The 21,005-nt window shown below is 34.9% G+C and overlaps 1 protein-coding gene across 1 annotated transcript in view; it reads right to left on the bottom strand.

The window, feature by feature from the left end:
* Positions 1-20,017, bottom strand: part of LOC143230704 (syntaxin-6-like) — a 40,371-nt gene extending 20,354 nt beyond the window's left edge. Inside the window, exons 1-2 of the mRNA XM_076464717.1 lie at positions 19,790-20,017; positions 2,585-2,754 (exon numbers count right to left, since the gene is read on the bottom strand). Of these exons, the coding sequence (XP_076320832.1) occupies positions 2,585-2,754; positions 19,790-19,824 (205 nt within the window). The 5' untranslated portion in view covers positions 19,825-20,017. The remainder of the gene's footprint in view (positions 1-2,584; positions 2,755-19,789) is intronic.
* Between the last annotated feature and the right edge of the window lie 988 nt (positions 20,018-21,005).

Genomic DNA, 21,005 nt, shown 5'->3' with positions numbered 1-21,005 from the left:
GTACAAGGAGCAAAATGTATCTCCTAGTAAAATGCCTGTCACAACTGTGACAACAACACATCATTATAACTCTTTCTCAATGGATACCCTTTTGAACCTATTTCCGTGCAAGTCACTGTTTTAAATTCAAAATTTAATCAAACACCTTTAATATCAATATATGTGAATTAAATTAACATTATAACATATACTACAATTCAAAGTTTTATGTTATTTAAGGTACAAGTCCTTTATTTCAAAAGAAGCCTTTAAATAAAATATTAAACTTCAGATGTGTCATCATTTGACCAACAAGCTATGAAAAATCTCTACTTTGGCTTTCTGCATATTTAATAATATAATGGTAAAGTAGACGTGCAATTAGACAATAAGAGTCTTACATAGCCTTTTAACACATTCATTTCAATGTTCTCTGAATGAATACATTTGAAACAAGTAATAATTTTTTCAACTCCTAACAGTTGCCATGCCATCATCAACTGATTTATTTGAGCTTTATGACTTACACAGAGACATTACCTACACATGTATAATCATTAGAAAGAGCTCATCCTACACTATGAACTACCAATGATTATTCTGAAACTGGTACCAGATGTTGTCAAGGGGTACATGTAAGTGACTGCAGTATTGTTGGCTGCTTGACTGACTATAGCACATACAGTTGTTTCTTATCTAAACAGTTATAGTTATAGATACAGTTTAAATTGTATTTATGTCTTACTATTATATTTTAGTTAAATGTATATTAGTTGTGTTTTAAAATACATAATTAAAAGGTTTAAAGATCTTTAGATATACATCATAATTTGCATCTATTCTCAAGGCTTACAATATTATGCACTGAATGATAATTTTGCCAAAGAGTTGTACGTTCCCAAAAAAAATGTAACACCCATCAAGGGCACTGCTGACTTGTGCTGAGATGAAAAATAAGTGGTAAAGGACTAAAATGGAAAATAAAAACATTAAAAAATAAATATTGGTGAACAGAAAAAGACCTAAAACTACAGATATAAACAAAACATCTTTAAAGATATTCTACAAAAAATTGAAAGGTATGTACGTTTTTCTTTCCCAATTTTATTTGCTTCATTGCATCACATTGATGGTGATAGCTAGTTAAAGAATGGTGGAAAAAAGGTAAATAGATTATAAATATTTACCTTCAAAAAATTTTTGTTATTCATTTGGGAGGTTCTAGAGGTTATGAAATTGAAATATGAAAATATAAAATGAAGTATTTTTATACTTAAAATGAAAATTCCCCTTGCACTTGAACAATTTTAACAGTCTGAGTGCAAATAACTACTATAGATAAAAAAATACTTTTATCAGAAAGACAATTATAAGAATGTCATTCTTTGTGTACAAAATACATGTAAACTTTAACCAAATCTTACAAAGTTTTGTGAATAATGCATAGAGTTACTGTATTTTTGTTGAAAAATGCCCGTCTTTCCTAGCAGAGCAGATGGTAATTACATCTACGTATGTTTAAAAGAGTTAATTTGGAAATTTCAATTAAAAATAAGTATTAACAGCAGTGGAATCAACCTAGTTAAATGATGGCATTAAATTTTTAAGTGTTGCTGATTTTCAGGAGGATGCTTCTGTCTTTTAAAAGGATTTAATTTATTTGGCAAGTTGGACAAATAAACAATAGGTAGTTTTTCATTATAATAAATACAAGATAATGTATGTTAGATATCACAATTTTAATAATGAGTATAATGTTTCACAGAAATAATCTTAAAAGTATTATGGAGAAAAAAGTATCTCAATGTTTTGGTTTGTTCTGTTTCTTAAGCCATCAAAATCATGTGTTGTTGGATAATGGCATGGCATATCAGATTTCATGTTTTATCTGCAAAAATATTGAATACAAGTGTAAAGAGATTATAATGCCATTGTATAGGTTATTGGTTAAGCCACATTTGAAGTACTGTGCTCAGTCATGGGCTTCTTACCTCAGAAGTGACATTGAACTTTTGGAAAGAGTTTAGAAGAGGGGGATAATAACATGATACATCCATAATGGAAATGATATCATATGAGGGCAGATTAAGGTCTTTTAACTTGTTTTCTTATGAAAAAAAAGCTAAATCTGTGAGAGGAGGTATAGTGCCATATCAGAATACTTAATTACAGACTTGCAATATTTTTTAAAATTTTCCAAATTTCATGGAGATGCACTTACTAAATTCATAGTTCCAATATATATACTTTCATAATTAAATGGCAGTTACAAGCTCAGTCAAAATGCCCAGGCCCATTTACAAAGAGTTAAAGAAGCATGCATTACACCATTACACATGTAGACATTATACCCCAATAACAAGGTACTGTACCTTGTTATGTAGTCTGCAAAAAATGTAATTTGTCAAATGAAAGGAAAAATCAGGTATTTTGTTAAAAATGTATTATTGTTATAACTGTATCTTCATAGGCATTTCATATATTAAAATGAATCATCAACAGTAAACATTTATAAGCATATTATCCAAAGGTACAAATTCAAATTAAAACAAAAAATAAAACATCAGTTCAACATCATCTTACAAAATATCAGTTAAAAGGATACCAACAGTTTCTTCTAAGTCTTCTAAGTCCCATTCTATGCTGCGTAGTCCATTACGAAGTTCATTGGTTGTCCATTCTACTTCTTCTTTACTGACAATATTTGGATCTTCTTGCAATTCACACCAACGCTGGTAAAGTCCCTTGGTCTTTGAAACTGCTTTGATTACTTCACTAAACCATGTAAAATATTAAAAGTTACCTACAATTTTATAAAGTGACTTCTACATGAACATTACTTTTACATAATTACAATATGTAGTATAAGGTACATCACTCAAAAGACAAAATAATTATAATTCCCTATATTATAGATAAAACAAAGCACTACTGTCATGAAATAATACTAACATCTCCTAAATTAATTTTTATGCAATTCAGACATCTTCTGAATAGTCATAAATTAACATTTGGTTCATGCAGTTTTACATATCTATATTTTATGACATTTCACCTCGGGATAAAGTACGGAAGTCACAAACAGCAAATGCAGTCTCACACTAATGTTACATGCTTAATATCAATATGTTGATAAAGTCACAAATTATCCCTGACTGCTCCCTCTGAAAGAGCTGGTTAAAGGCATCTTTCATGCCTGGACAAAACCTGATAGAAAAGTATATCTTTTGTGACAATCCCCCACTTGCTCAACAAGACTGAAGTTTGGGGAGTGTAAAAATCCCTACTGGCCCAATCAGTCGATTGGCTTTTTTACCCTTCAAGAAATGTAACAACCACTGTCATTTTTAACACAGTGGAGATGGATAACACTCATTATGCTGAAGTCAAAGCAAACTGCACCACCATATGGCAGTACAGAAAGTCAGAATATAATCCCAATAATCTCTGTCATTGATATAATTTCACAGAATGAAGAGACTGGTACTTTCTGCTACTAAGAATGTTAAACACTTTAAACCAATTTGCTGTGGATAGCTGACTAACATTAATCTGTTGGTTTTCCACACATGTAAAGTATCCATTGCCTTCTCAGAGGTCAAATCATGCTTCATGAATAATTTTAGTACTTTGAACTCTGATTCATTTTAATGAAGTGACTGAGACAAGACTGTATGAAACAACTATATACAGATAGGCTGAATAATCAATCATTGGTATTTCAAATTACACACCTGATAATCAGATGCCTAATTTTCACATCAGTAAACTAAGATGGATGTTCAACATTGTAATTACTTTTAGCAGTGCACTTTGTGCAGCAGCTTTTCAAGTATGTTATACATTAATAGACTATTCTGCACAAGCAACCAGAAACAAAAATTCTCATAATTACATTAGTTAAAGGAAAGACATTATGAAAAAAATTACACATACAATTAAAGAAGTTGTACAACTTAAAATTTAATACATCTTTAAATGTATATGAATAACACACATATATACATTTTAAAATACATTTTTAAAAAACTTTTAAATTACTTATGAGTTTACCTGTAGACTTGTAATCCCTCTGTCAAATGATTTAAAACCTAACAACCAAAATAATAATGCAAAGAAAATACATCAACTATATTCAACACTTCATTTCCCTTTTCCTGTCCAACAACATTTATATAAGAAAATAAAACACCAATGCTGCACTTCAAATACCATTAACAGACAGAAAATTCTTGCACAATTAAGTAAGCCTAAATGGAAGCTCTCTTACCTCACATTTGTTAACCTTAATATTACATTTCTCACTTCTAACCCCTCAGACAAGCCAAATTCTAAAGTTTTTAATACTTTATTCATATTTGTACTATACAACCATAGAGTCTTTAAGTTGAAAAATATATATTTTTAGATCTCTGAATCTTATTCCTCATCTCTTTTTACTATTACTAAACATTCAGCTAAAGACCAAGGTTTTACTAATAATCACAAAAACATTTTACTCCCAACAAAAGCTTTTTGTGTAATAAATATTTTCCAAATTTCATTCTCCAGAAGCACGACTTTACATTTCTCAATATTAATTGCATCTTCCACATTATAGCTTAACTACCTAGAACACCATGATCCTTTAAGATAATAGAAATATTCTCTACAGAAACAGCTCTTCCCAACATTTCAGTTTCATCAACAAATATTAACACCTTCATAAAAATTAAAATCCATTTCCAATTATATTTACCTCTACTAACAATATCGTTATTTCTCAATCCCCAGGATTTCCACTCTTTGTTCATCTGAGCATTGAAAATTCTTTCTCCAATCTTTTATACTGCACTTGATCACCTAAAGAAAATTCTAATGTGCAAAATTCCATACCAACTTAAATGCACTCTCTATCTATGTATTGTATATAAGCAACTCATTCAAATAATGTACTCACTTTTTCATTTGTTTCTTTGAAGTTAAGCATAAAGCTACACAATGGGCTATCTGTGCTCCGCCTACCGTGGGTATCAAAACCCAGTTTCTAGCCTTGTATGTATAAAGACATACCACTAAGCCACCAGGAGACATATCACTTTTTTAAAACATAAACCAACTTTAAAGAGGAGAGGTAGGCCAGAATAGTATATGGAAAGGTAAGTATTATTGGAAATACATTTTCAGTTTAGGAAGATTTCAACTTCCTAAACATTTCATCCACTGACAATATAGCTAGAACCCCACATTTGGAAGGTGGAGGGTTTGGTGCAGACATGATCCATACAGAAGGCATTTTAATAGAACAGAATCTGTATATTATTAGTCAAAGATTTGGGTTTACTGTTTTTAATGCAGTTCTTCCTTTTATTTTACTTGAATGTTGATTGTGTGTGTGTGTGTGTGTACTAATAATGATAAAGTAAACAAGTCAATATAATTATTCAGAGGTTTGGATTTGCTGTTTTAAACATTTTGATTTTGTTTACCTAACTTCATCAGTATTAATTTTCTCTTAAATACCATGGTATATTTAACGTATGCAATATGTTCCCAGCTATGTTACACTTTTCTACTACACTGTTCAATCTTTATGAAGTGTAATATCCTTAACTATATATAGATATAGTGAAATTGAGTAATTTATATCTAAATGAAGTTAAATAAACAAAATCATGAGGAAGGACTGCATTAAAAACAGCAAATCCCAACCTCTGATTAATTATAACCATCAAATATTCAAGCCATAAACCAATACATAAACATGAAATTAAAAAAAAAAAATTAAATATGCTGCACATGTAAAAAAAAAAAAAGAGAGGGGTATCTCAGGGTACAAGCTACAATGTGGGATTATAAAATGTTACAATAAGAAAAACAAACATAAAAAGATGAAAAAAGAAAAAAAAACAGAAAAATAAATATATATAAATAAAAATGAAAATAAGGTACTACCATTTGGGGATAAGTACGTTAAGACTTACCTCTTGAAATTAGTATTCCTGCCCCCAGTATAGAAGAGGCACCAATTAACATAACATAAGCAAAGTGATAGTTTACTATGACTGTTGTACTTTAAAATGTGGCTTAAGGTGTACTTCCACAGAAATTAGTGCCAAATTCTTAGATAACCTTACTTTTAACTAAAAATTTTTAGTTATTTTTAATAGAATTTCTCTGATTTTATTTGCTTTGTATTTAATACATTTTTGTATTTATTACAGAATAATTCAATAATTTTATTTAAATTTTTTTATTAAATCCATTAGATATTAATTTTTATATCAGTATTTCAACATTATTAATAAAGTGTTGTAATTTACTACAAATGTTTCGAGTAACTGTGAAATTATAATGTTTTAAATAGATGGGTATGGCACATTGCCATGTAAGAGAGAGTAAACAATAAATTGTGTTGATATCCCTTTTATCAATTACTTGAACTTCTAAATCTAAATAATGTGCATCTGTATTAGAAATTGAAGTATTTTCAATTTCTAATTCTTCTTCTAAACACAACCCCAGGTAAGATGCTGTGGTAAGGATCAAAGTTTGAAAGCATATAGTAAAAAGTTACAAACAGCAGAGGTGTAGAGAAGGTTCATGAGACTCTGTGTTCAAGCTCTGGACTGTAGAAGTGTGGAAAGCCTACATGCAGAGCTAAAGTCCAATTGATGAATGGGATCCAGCATCATCAAGGCTGAGGTCCTGAAAGAGCCATAGACTAGTGACCCATAGTCTAGTTTCAATCGAATGAGAGCATGATATTTCTTTAGCATAAAACATCAATCCACTCCCCTAAAGGTGGAAGAGAGGACTTAGTGGATGTTCAGTGCCCTTGTACACTGGACTCGTAGCTGCTTGATATGTAGTATAAAGGTCAGCTTACAATCAAAGATAAACCCCAAGATCTTTGTCTCGGGGACCATGGGTAGCACAACTTCACAACAGAGTTCAGGATCAAGATGAATTCCCCATTGATGACAAAAGTGCATGAAAATGGTTTTAGAGAGAGAAGTTAAAACTGTTTGCTGTGGTACACTTCAGAAAACAACTGAGGTCAGTCAGTAGCTGCCGCTCAATGTACCTCACATTCGACGACTGACGTGATGTGAAAGTCATAAACATAAAACCCGTTTGCAACAGTAAGAGGAAGTTGTTCAGTGATGGCATTAGTCTTTACACTGAAAAGTGTGATGCTCAAAACACAGCCCTGAGGGGCTCCAAGTTCCTGTTTAAAAGAATTGAAAAGTGTTGAACGAACACGAACTTAGAATCACCTGTCAATTAAACAATTTTTAGTAAAAATGGGCAAATGAGCATGTAAACTATATAAGTGGGTCTTGCAAAATGCCATACCGCCACATAGTATCATAAGCTTTCTCAAGGTCAAAGAATATTGATACAAGATGTTGTTTGGGAAAGGCTTCTATGATTGATGTTTCAAGTCAAATCAGGTGGTCCATGGTGGAGCGCTGTCACTGGAACCCACACTGGGTGAGCGAGAAGAGGTTGTTTGATTCACGAAACCAAACAAGACGAGCATTAACCATCCTCTCTAAAGTCTTACAGATACAGCTCATCAAAGCAATTGGGTGGTAGTTTGAAGGAATCTTGAGATCATTCCCAGGCTTAGAGAAAGGTAGGACAATAGCCTGGCGCCAGTCATCGGGAAAGACATTTTCCTGCCAAATTTGGTTAAAAACAACCCGAAGAAGAGCAAGAGAAGCAGGAGATAGATGGTGCAGCATTTCATAGTGTACATCATCAGGTCCAACTGATGTACTGCCCGACCGATGAAGGGCCAGTTTGAGTTCCACCAGTGTAAATGGATGATTATAGTTACAGAGACAATCAGCTCAAAAAGAAAGAGGTGATTGCTCTGACCGAGTCTTGATGGCTAAGAAGGTGAAGGAAGAAGCAGAAGTGCTAGATACCCGGCGAAAGCTTTCACCTAGAGTATCGGCAATGCTCCGGGTATCAGAAAGCTAGTTTGAGGGGGGAAGAATTATATTGATTGCTGACCTTTAGAATCTTGCCCTATATGACTTTGGAACTGGTGGTAAAAGATATGCCAGTTGTGAACTTAATCCAAGATTCCTTCTGGCTTTGACATCTTACTCACTGATAATGTGCAGGGTCCACCGTAAAGCGATGCAGTTCGAGAGTGTGGGATATCTACGGAAAGTATCCCAGGCCCGTTTTTGATCCTTCCATGCCATGTGGCAGGTAGGATTCCACCATGGACAAGGATGTAGTGGAAAACGTGTCCATGTTTTAGGAATACATTGAGCAGCTGCTTATATAATACAGTCAGTTACTGCTGCCACACAGTCATCTACTGATGGCTTACAGATGATGGCAGGATCAAGTCCTGTTAGAGCAGTGAAAGAAGGCCAGTTTGCCTGATCCAACTTTCACCAGAGCACACGGGTCGGGTGGCATCGATCACGACCAGTTTCTCTCAAAATCACTGCCTCGTGGATTATTGTCAACCCTCCATGAAAAATGGGAGAATAATGAAGGGGAGCAACTGGAGAGATGAATAGCAGTATAAGACTGACTAAATGCATGGAAATAAGTAGAAGAACCAGTATTGAAAAGAGAAAGGTTGTGATCAGAGAACATATGCACTACAGAGGAACCCCTTCTATCAATATCAGCACTTCTCTAGAGGGGATGATGTCCATTAAAATTCCCCATGATTAAAAAGGGAGATGGCAACTGTTCAATGAGAGCATCAAGGTCTGATCATATGTCTCTCCAGGCGACAGGTAGATAGAACAAACAGTGATAGTATGACCTAAGGAAACACGGATGGCTACGGCCTCCAAGGATGTGTCGAGTGGCAAAGACAGGGTGGGCACATGCTGATCAACCAACAGTGCCACCCTTACATGCACTCGTCCATCACACAGTCCGTCATTTATGTACAAAGAAAACTGCTGAAAGGTGACTGTATTGGCAGGTTTCAGAACTGTTTCCTGTTAGAAAAGACATACAGGATGGTAGGAAGCAACCAGTGTTTTGATGTCATCCAGATTAGAATGCAAACCTCGACAGTTCCATTGTTTCAGGGTGGCTATTTTATTTACGTGCAGACGAATTGGGTGGAGAATTTCCTTAATGTCCTTATTCGAGGGAGGTCTATCGACCTCCATGGATCCTGCCCTGAATTGACTAGGCAGGTATTTGCTGTTGGAAGGGAATTCCAGTGACTGAGGATGTTAACAAATGATCGTTTTGCATCTTGGGGTGGGAGAAGATGTATCCGAGGAAATGCCTGTGTCTGGAACCAAATGAAGTGGAACTTGTGGTTTGTTGGAATGTATGTAAGGGACAGAGATGGGTGTTGAAGTTGATTTATCAACTTTTTTAACCATGGAGATCAAAAGACTTTTCATTTGTTTTGAGAATAATTCTTTTGGAGGCACAGAGAGATCTCTCTGCTCTCCCACTGTAGTTGCGGAATGATCTGCGGCAGCATACGTTTGAAATGAGATGGTGTACAGCAATTTTTGAGCCTCAGGATAAGTAATGTTATGAATCATTTTCAAATGCTGCACCTCTTTTTCTTCCAACCATTTAGGGCAAGAACGAAAGTAGGACGGGTGGGAGCCATTGCAATTGATTCAATGAGGGTTTGTTTCACACCCATAGGTATCATGTTTCTTGCCACCACCACGAGCACGCGTCAAGGAACCACGACATGACGTCTTTGAGTGACTGAACTGCTGACACTGGAAACATCACAGAAGGTTTGGAATGTATGGCCCGTACTCAGCAATTAAGATAACCTGCCTTGATGGTGACGATGTAAATGTGAGAATGAGGATATTGATTGGCATCATAATTTCATCTTTGTTTTGGATATACACCTCACTGCAGTAACTCCTTGAGTGGAGAAACTGGTGAGAATCTCTGACTCTGGGATGTTCTTCAAATCCCTCTCAACAATAACTCCTCATGATGAATTCAAAGTAGCATGAGGTGTAATCTCAATAGGTATATCCCCAATTGCCTTTGAATGCAAGAGAAGTTCACTGTGTTGAGATGTGGATGTTTCCACCAATATGTCACCACATCAAAGCTTCTTTACTGACTTTGGAGAGCCAGCAAGTCCCTCCAGTCCCTTCTGAATGAAAAAGGGAAACATTTGCCCTAAAGGTTTATGTGAAAGAGAACGTAGGAAATGAAAATGAAGTACAACAGGTGTTCCAAATGTTGAAGATTGCTGCTCAGAATCTTCAAGATGTGGTTGTTTACCAATGAAATGTTTTTCACTATTTTATTTAAGTTTTTATTTGGAGAATCCATAATAAAAAAAAGAAAATTTTGGTGCTCACTGATCCCACCCACCATGGAGCCCTACAAGGAGACACACTACAATGTCAAACAAGGACACTGCTCCAATGCCAGGGTTTCGTGAACACTAAAACCAAACATCAGCATCAGATACAATGTCTACAACACCTGATGAGAACATCCAATGCTGGTACTTGGTTTACCCTAGCCCAAATGCAAAAAAAATTTGGGAAAGTCTGATAAAAGGTAAATTTCAAAGTAATTTAACAAAGATCAGAATTTTATCTTGCCTTACAAATCGTTTGACATGCTTTGAAAATGTTACTGCACATGTAGCTGAGACTAAGGGTTTAGAGATTTGAAGTATCTGGATTCTCAGAAAGCATTTGACAAAGTGCCACATAAAAGGTTTGTAAAGAAACTTATCTCTATAGTTTTTGGGGATAATTTAACTAATTATAATTAGATAGAAGAAAGGCTTGGCAGAAGAAAGCAGATGATTATTCTAAAAGAAGTTTAGTCAAACTGGATTAATGTTACAAGTGATGTATCTCAGGGTTCCATCTTAGAATCATTGCTCTTTTTCATTTACATTACTGACACAGATGAAGCAATGGTCAATAAATTACTTAAATTTGCAGGTTATATTAAATTCTTGGATGTAGCTAGATGTTAAGAGGTAGGTAGGTATTTCATGTTTATTGGCACAAAGCTACTTGGCTATCTGCCCCAAACAAGATGTGGTACACTATAATGGTATATGGAAATCAAGGTAAAAATATGTAAAATTAAGATCTGTCAGGAAGACTGAAGCATTAAGTTCAAACTTGCTGTCACTCATCTGAAGTTGGCCTTTCCAGTCCTGGGTTCCGGTCAAAATAAAATTAAAGTGTGTAAAAGAAATCATGCTGAAACAGTGTATAGTCCAATAAAAACCTTAAATTAAGTTAAAAATACCAGTGGCTCTTAAAAATGTAAAAACATGAGTGAGGCAACCAGTATCACCTATGACATTGGATGATGTCAAGGGTTTTGATAACTGGACCATAGTCCATGTATGGAACAGGGATGGTGGAGATAGAGCCAGAGCAGATGGACTTTGTGCTCTGTCAGCTAGGTCATTCCCACATATACCAACATGACCTGATGTCCAAAAAAACTGGCCAGTGATAGATGACAGAGAGAGATGGGCCAGTTTGTTTTGGATATTGATAAGAATAGGATGGTAACTAGCATGGAATGATGTCAGGGCCAATAGATACCTGAGTGAATCAGTATAGATCATACAATTCGTATATTGCATAGTTTCAATGTGATTCAGGGCAAGAGAAATGGCATACAATTCAGCAGTGAACACAGAAACTGTAGAAGGGATTCTGTGTGCTACAACCAAACTGTAACAAACCATGGCAGAACCTACAGAGTCACCTGATTTTGAACCATCCATATATATGGGAATGGATGGATTGTTTGAAAGATGTTCAGCAAACAAAGAGCAATATTTCCAATCAGGAGCACTGGCCTTCCTCAGATGACTCAAAGACATGTCACAGTTAGGGATAGTCATTAGCCATAGTGGAAGAGGCCAAACTGTTGATATTGCTATGCTATTCAAAGATATATCCAATTTTTCTGATTGTGCCCGAATACGATGACTAAATGGAACAATGGCAGATTTTCTATTATACAAAAGTGTGGCCCACTGAGGATGGAAAACACAACCCCAAGTAGGATGCTGTGGTAAAGAGCAAAGTTTGGAAGTGTACATAAGAGACAGTTGCAAATGGCAAATATACAGAGGGGGTTCATGGGACTCCACATACAAACTTTGGACTGGAGAAGTACGAAAGGCCCCAGGGCAAAGCCAAAGCCCCTGGTGGTAGATAGGATCCAGCATTTTCAGTGCTGAGGTTCTGACAAAACCATACACTATAGACTCATAGTTAAGTTTGGATCGGATAAGGGCACAATAAACTTTAAGCATGGACTATCAATCCGTTCCCTGAGAGGTAGAAGAGAGGGCATGGAGGATGTTCAGTGCTCTTACACATTTGACACAAAGTTGCTTGGCATGGAAAATAAAGTTCAATTTACAGCCAAATATAAGACCTAAGAACTTTGTCTCAGGAACCACAGGAAAAACATCATCATCAAAATGAAGTTCTGTATCTGGACGAATACCCCGTTAGCAGCAGAAATGTACACAAAAAGTTTTAGGAAGAGAAAGTTGAAAACCATTTGCTGTGGTCCACTTAAGTATATGACTGATTGCAGTTTGTAGCTGCCACTCAGTAAACCTCATGTTTGATGACTGACATGAGATGTGAAAGCCATCAACAAAAAGACCATTTGCAACTGTAGGGGATAGATGTTCACTAATGGCATTAATCTTTATAATGAAAAGTGTGACACTCAGAACACAGCCCTGAGGGACTCCAAGTTCCTGTGGGAAAAAAACAGGAAAATTCTGAGCCCACGCAGACCTGGAATTGGCAGTTCACTATAAAATGCTTAATAAAAAGTGGCAAATTGCCACACAATCCGTAAGAGTGAAGGTCTCGCAAGATGCCACATCTCCACGTTGTATCATAAGCTTTCACTGAATAAAAAAAATAGAAACAAAATGTTGTCACTACAAAAAGACTTCTGTAACTGATGTTTCAAGGCAAATTAAGTGGTCTATCATGGAGTGTTGTCTTTAAAACCCACATTAAATGGGTGAGAGAAGGTTATTTGATTCAAGGAACCAAACAACACGAGCATTAATCATCCTCTCTTAGGTCTTACTGAGACAACTCATCAAAGCAATGGGATGGTAATTTGAAGGAATCTTTGGATCCTTCCCAGGTTTAAGAATAGGGAGTACAATAGCTTGGTGCCAAACATCAGGAAAGACTTTCTCCTACCATATCTGGTTAAAGACAGCCAAGAGGACAGTGAGAGAGGCAGGAGAAAGGTGGCATAGCATCTCATAATGTATATCATCAGGTCCAACTGATGCATTACCAGACCGATGAAGCACAAGTTTGAGTGCCACCAGTGTAAGAGGACAATTGTATTCATAGGGATGATGATTTGAAAAGAGGCAGATGTTCAACTCGTGTTTTAATAGCTAAGAAGAAAGGAAATGAGTTTGAAGAGCTAGATACATGAGAGAAACATTCACCAAAAGTATTTGCAATGCTCTGAGCATCAGTAACTTCATGCCCATTGAGTATTAAGATAGAGAGGGGGCAGAAGTTTGCCATCCAGTCACCTTCGAGATCTTGTCCCATATTACTTTTGAACTGGTGATTGAAGAAATGCTGAAGGTGTATTTAATCCAAGATTCCTTCTAGCTTTGACATCTAACTCGCCTAGCCTGAGCATGGGCTTGCTGAAATGCAATATGGTTTGAAAGTGTGGGATATCTATGAAATTTATCCCAAGCACGTTTCTGAGCTTTCTGTGTTATAGAACATGCAGAATTTCACCAAGGCCGAAGAAGCCATGGGAAAGATGCCGAGGTTTTGGGGATGCACTGAGCAGCTGCTTGGACAATACAGTTAGTTACTGTTGCTACACAATCATCTATCCATGATTTACATAAGATGGCAGGATTAAGTTCCGAGAGAGCAGTGAGGCACATGGGTCAGGTGACACTGACCATGACCAATCTCTCTTAATATAATAGGAAAATGATCACTACCCCATGGATTGATGTCAACCACCCAAGAAAAGCAAGTGAAAAGCGAAGGGGGAGCAGATATCCCTCACATCAATACTAGAACCACCCCAGAGGGGATTTTGCCCATTAAGATCCCCTAAAATTAAAAAGGGGTTGGCAGTTGCTCAATGAGGGTATCAAGGTCTGAGGGATGATAATTTTTTCCAGGGGTAAGGTACAGAGAGCAAATAGTAATGGTACGACCCAAGAAGATAAAGATGGCTTCAGCCTCCAAGGGTGAATTAAATGACAAGGACCAGGTGGGCACATGTTTATCAACCAGCAGTGCTACTCCCCCATGTCCTTGTCCTACACATGACTTGTCATTTTGGCATAAATAGTATTGTTAAACTGTGACTGTATTAGTAGGTTTTAAAAATGTTCCCTGTAAAGAAAGACATTTGGGATGATAAAAAGTCAATCAAATTCTTGATGTTATTCACATTTGATTGAAAACCTTGACAGTTTTACTGGATTAGTGTGGCTATTTTTCTTTATTTCATGGCATGTAGACCTTCTGCTTTCAACCACACTTTTTTCTTTACTGGATGTGGGTCAGTCACCCTCTAGTGATCCTGCTCTGGATAAAGTAGGCAGGTTGGAGTTTGTAAACATACATTCCAGTGATTGAAAACATGAACAAATGGGTTGTTTAATTTTTAAGATGTCAAGAGAGGAAGGCCCCATGGAAACACCTGGGCTGGAACAAGGTGAAGTTGGGCAATGACTAGAATATGTGGTAGAGACAGAGATAGAAGTAGATACTGATTCATTAACTTTGTTGATTTTGGAGGGTACTAGATTAAGATATGCTGTCAAGGATTCTGTAGGAGACATGGAAAGGTCTGTCTGGACTTCTACTGTAGTAGTGGAATGGATTACAGCAATGCAAGTCTGAGATGGAATTGGGAATAGTAATTTCTGAGCAGCTGGATAAGTAATATTTTGAACTGTCTTTAGATGTACTTCTTTCTCTTCCACCTATTTAGGGCAAGAAGTAAAACAGGAAGGATGTGGACCATTACAGTTAACACAATGCAGTTCTACTTGGCATTCAAAAGCATCATGGTCTTTACCAGCACAACGGGCACATGTTAAGGAAACACGGCAAGATGTTTTCGAGTGACCAAATCTATGACAATGATAACATCTAACAGGGTTAGGAATATAAGGTGGTACCTTACAATTCAGATATCCTGCCTTGATTGTGGTAAAAGGACGTGATGTAAATGTTAATATTAGAACATTTGTCAGCTCCATAATCCCATCTCTATGAGTAACACCTTGGCTGGTGAAACCTGCAAGGATCTCCGACTCTGGAATGGTCTTTAAATCCCTCTCAACTATAACTCCTCTGGATGAATTCAAGGTAGAATGAGGAGTAACTTCAATGAGTATTTCCCAATGGCCTTCAACTTGAAGAGGAGTTTAGAATGTTGTGATGAAGCTGTTTCCACTAAAATGTCCCCAAATCATAATGTTTTTTACTGATTTATGTGAGCCAGCAAGCCCTTCTAAACCCTTCTAAATGAAAAATGGAGACATCTGCCCTAAGGATTTTTCAGTTAAAAATGTATAATTAAAAACTGCGAGACAGATTTTTGTTGTGAGTTTGACCATACAGAGTCATCAATGTGAAGTCGTTGGCCAGTACTCTGATTTTTCTCTATACTATCATGCTTGTTTATTTTTTTCTTTTAGGGATATCCATAATAAAAAAAAAAATATTTCGTTGCCCACTAACCCCATCCACCATGAAGCCCTATGAGGGGATGCACTACAATGCCATATAAGGTCACTGCAATGATGCCAGAGTTTTGTGAGCCTATACCCGAACACCGGCATCAGAAAACGTCCACTACACCTGTTGAGTGCATCCTACACTGGCACTCAGTTGATCCTGGCCCAAATGGAGTATTGTGTTTAGTCTTGGGGTTCTTACCATAGGAAAAAGATTGAATTGTTAGAAAAGGTTCAGAGAAGGGTTTCGAAAAAGTATACCTGGGATGAAAAGGTTGTCATATTAGGAGAGATTAAGATCCTTATGAATACTTTCTCTTGGAAAAAAAAAGTTAGAAGGAATCGAATTAAATTACTTAAGATTGAGAAAGTAACTGATAATTTTGCTGCCATCATCATTTTCAAAGTTAACAGCAAGAGTTATAGAACAAGGGAACACAAACATAGACTTATGTAAGATAGATAGCTGTCTTCAGCTAAATAATTTTTATTTTTCACATAGGACAGTTGGCCAATAAAATTGGTTGCCTTCAGATGTTGCAGAGGCAGTAAATTTGAATGATGAGTTTGAAAGATTGATAGATATATGATAGACAAGGGCTGACTTTAATTGTTTTTAATAGTTTTAGTTTAGCTTAGAGAATGGGACAGCCAAGATAAACCAACAGGACCTTTGTTGTCCCTAATCATTATGTTATATTGCATCAGTGGCAAAATAGACTTCTCCGGTGTGATAAGTAAACCCACTTTTGTGATTTCTGAAACAAGAATCTGAGAGTGGTATTATTCTGTTAATTGTCAAGATGGAGCCACTTATCCATATAATGGTGTGTGCACAGGCACAAGAAATGCAGGTGACAAGAAAAAGCTCAAACAGTTCTGCAGAAGACACAAGATGCTGTTGTAAGACCAATTGGTAGAACCCTAAACTGCAGCACCAGACCCTTATGAACAAACCTCTAACAAGATTCTGCAATGGGAATATGGAGATAAGTGTTCGTAACACTTAACTTGTCATCCAGAGCACAAAGTGCCATCCCAGGTTGAGAAAAACTTCCATTGTAAAGCAATGAAGATCTGAAAATTAGTTGAGTTGAGAGACTGATGATTGGATGCCAATCTCCTGTCTTTTTGGATACAACAAATAAATGGAAATAAAATCCCAGAGAACAGGTTCAACCCTCTCTACTGCACTTTTAACTAACAACTCATTTTTTTGTTACCTTATTTATAAATATAAATGAAAAAATAATTGTAGAAATTCCAATAACATTCAAAATCACAACGTAAATAGTTAACAATCACAACACTCCTCTTAATAGAAACCTGTGCCTAATGCTTTGTTGGGAGAAAGTTATTACAATATCTGAATGAAGTGCTTATACACAGTATCTAAATAGAGGGTACATTCAAGTTGGAAAATTCTGCAAATTAGAATTTGCCTAAGTATTCAAGTGGAAGATGAAAGACTGGAACAAGTTTCCAATGCTTATATGGGCAAAGAGTGGAAAACCTGGAAATCTAGAAATAGTGATACTGTCAGCAGATGGTACATATGTTTAGAAATTTAAGATATTAGTATTCAAGACACTATTTAAATCACTGACATAAATAATAACCAACACAAGTCATAAAGTTGAAGTTGAAAAAAAGTCTTGTTTAGGAGGTAACTTCAATGGGCTAATTGGTCTTTGTCAACTTTCCTTTTCTCATGTTTTAAAACAAATCCATTCTCCCACTAAAATAAAATTTACCTTTTCAATCACAAAACCTATTTTTTCTGTACACTTCTTAACATTTTTCTATCCCTATCTTATTCTATAATTATTTATGAAGCACTTGAATAAAGGCTTTTTATTACTCAAAGTAAACAGCATCAACTGGGATAATCTCATCAAAAATAGAAAGGTTTTGTAAAAAAAATTCAACCAACTGGATAGGTGCAAAAGCTCCATTCTTAAAACATGATGAAAGTCAATAGTTAAATATTAACCTTCCAAATGGTCTTTTAAATTATTTATAACAGTTTCCAACATTTGGCTAAGAAGTCAAATATTAATTACTATAAAGTTTTACTAAAACCTCCTTAGATTCTTTTTTAAAAAACATTGGGATTTCATACTCAATCATCCATAATTTCCTCATCATTAAACAACTTTTGAAAAGTAATATTTAACGCCCTCACTTCAAGATTTAAGAATGAATCTTATAAGGACTCATAGTATAATTTTCCAAAACTTTCTCAAGTTACCTTAAAACAATTACATCTCCTACATACATAGATTCAAATAAAATCTAACCCACACTTAGTCAATTTGAGAATATTTTATCATCAGTAAAAACACTATTAAAAAACTGTTTAGCATATTCCTTCATTCAATTACTAAATACACAAACAAGTATTTAAAACAGGTTTCATCAAAATATATTAAAAGACTAATACTATCTTTGGATCTCTCTTTCAGCAATTAAAATATACAAAAATCATTTAAGTTAAATTTTACATTTGTACTAAGAAACATTAATAACCTCTCACAATCTTAATGTTAGTTTCCCTTCTTTTTATTAAGTTTTTCACATCCTCGTACACTTTTCATTAACTAGAAATTTACTTCCTTTATTTATCGTAAGACTTTTCGATTAAAACCTAAATATTTGGTACTAACAAACTAACAAAATTATCTCAAGATTCTTTAGCATTTTTTTTATTCAGATAAGGCATCCAACTGTTTTCTATTATGATGACTTTCAGTTTTAAAAGTAGGCTATTTTATAATTTGGGACACATCTTTCATTAACTTTAATAATTAGTTAAAGTCATCAAAGGCATTAACATTATGATCATTAGTACTCAAATGTTCTTGCATAACTTAATTTCTAGCCACATGTTCCTCAGCAGGACCTTTTCACATGCTAAACGTTAAATAATTCCCCCAAAAACACAAATTCTTCAACTTAATGTCCTGACTACAAACTACCACTATAAATTTCCCTACAATTAGCTTCTCAACTATAAATAATATGCTTATTTCTTATGGTAGCACAATAAATCTGCTTATATGTTTCTATTAATGTCAATAACTTGACAGTTAGGACACACAAAATTCAATAAGCATCTTTCTTTAAACATTTATTTAAATAATCTTAACAAAAAAAAACTACTCTTTCTCTAACCTCAGTGGTATCACCATTTTTCATAAGCTACCAAGTCATTTCTAACAAATAAAACTATCTCTCTTCTGCTTCAATTACAACCATTTCTACAATAAACCTTAGTTTTATAGTACAACAGCTTCACAATTTTGATTAAACTCAACAAGTCCAATGACATTTTACATGATAAACAATAAAAATATTGCAATTCTGGCAATTTGTTTAAAAAGTTAATTTACTTTAGAAGAAATGCTGTCAAATTCTCTATAAATTTATTCAGATGATCCAAAATACATGAAATAAAATCTTAAGATCATGAAGTTTTCATAAATGTCATTTGGAAATTCACTAAACATTATTTCCTATCCTATACACCACAGAAAAGCTGTAACTTATTCCCCTCATCAAATATGTTCACATATCTAATCAGTTTAATGGTTGGTCCACAAATACACTACTTCTTAAATCATAAATTCTTCTCTTTAAATATTAAATAATCTATTCAAGTATCACTGCTACTGCTACTAGTAGCCTTCTGTAATTTTCTCATACTTAGAAGAAAAGATACCGCTAAACATATATTCTTTATTAGTTTATATCACTTGCAAAACTAGTATCAATTTCAAAAGCTATTTATTCTGAGCAATTAATTTATAAACAAACAATTGTTGTACACTTAGCTATAATTTCTCACTTCATTTATTGCCAGTTTATACAAACAAGTTAAACTAAGACTTAAAAGTAGTTAAATGTGATGCAATATATTTAAATTAAACAAATACTTAACATTAACAGCTATTTAGACTCTTTGTCAACTCAGCAACATTACTTTCTATATTCTACTCTAGCGTTACGTGCATTTGACGTGGTCGTTAAGGCTACATTATGCCAAAAGTGACACTAATAAATTATGAACTTACTACTTACTCTTTAACAACAAAGAATGGATCTTCCAGACTCATGACCTACACATAACATTAGGAACTGAATTAGTGCGAAAAGTAAACTACAAATGTCACAAACACAATAACTATTTTACTGAAAGCTTAACATTAATCTCTCAATAATCCCTAGTCAGTATTCGCTCTGATATTGATAATCTTTGTTTCCAATAGATGGCGATCAAATACTTCTTGCAGAGTCCTCTGTTAATAGTTTTTCAAATAAGGAATCAAACAGCAACAAAGTGATATATTAATTTTTTTTTCGTAGTAGCCCCCTACTAGTACAGCGGTAAGTCTAGGGATTTACAACGCTAAAATCAGCGGTTCGATTTCCCTCGGTGGGCTCAGCAGATAGCCCAATGTGGATTTGCTATAAGAGAACGCTTCTTCATGGTATATTTAAAATTTTAATTTAAAATAACCAAAGATGTTCAGCAATATAAATTGTTTCTTCAATCTTCCCTATATATTTGACAAATATTACTGGGAAATAAAAATATTTGCTTGGAGATTATATTTCATTTAATTATATATGGAATGACGCCGCAAAAGTATGAAAGCTGCAAAAGCCCAAAATTTAAAGCACTATATCACCTCAAAAGTTAAAACGAAATTCCCTTAGGACAAGGACCAGCATAGCCAGGTAGATTAAGGCGTGCGACTCGTAATCTGAGGGTCGCGGAGTTGCATCTCCGCGCCAAACCTGCTCGCCCTTTTAGCCATGAGAACGTTATAATGTGACGGTCAATCCTACTATTCGTTGGTAAAAGAGTAGCCTAAGAGTTGGCGGTGGGTGGTGATGACTAGGTGCCTTCCCTCTAGTCTTACATTGCTAAATTAGGGACGGCTATCGCAGATAGCCCTCGAGTAGCTATGCGCGAAATTAAAAAACAAACAAATATACAATCCCTTAGGACAAATAACGTCAATCAAGGTGGCCTGGATCGGAGGGATGAGTACCATAAAAATATATTGTGTGTGTTCGGGGTAGGGTCAAAGTACCATAAAGAAATATACTTACACTGTTAGGTCATTTGAAAAACAAAAAACGTGATATGTCATACATCATTTCCATTTATATCAATAAAATGTTTCAAGCTTATTTTATTTAAATTTTTATTGTTATATAAATCTTTATCTATAGAACTGCTTAATGTGCTTAAGTATTATATCATTATTTATAACCCTTTATTCAGTCC

This window comes from Tachypleus tridentatus, chromosome 10 (assembly GCF_004210375.1).
Source record: "Tachypleus tridentatus isolate NWPU-2018 chromosome 10, ASM421037v1, whole genome shotgun sequence".
Lineage (NCBI taxonomy): Eukaryota > Metazoa > Arthropoda > Merostomata > Xiphosura > Limulidae > Tachypleus > Tachypleus tridentatus.
This window is presented reverse-complemented; position numbering and strand designations above follow the sequence as displayed.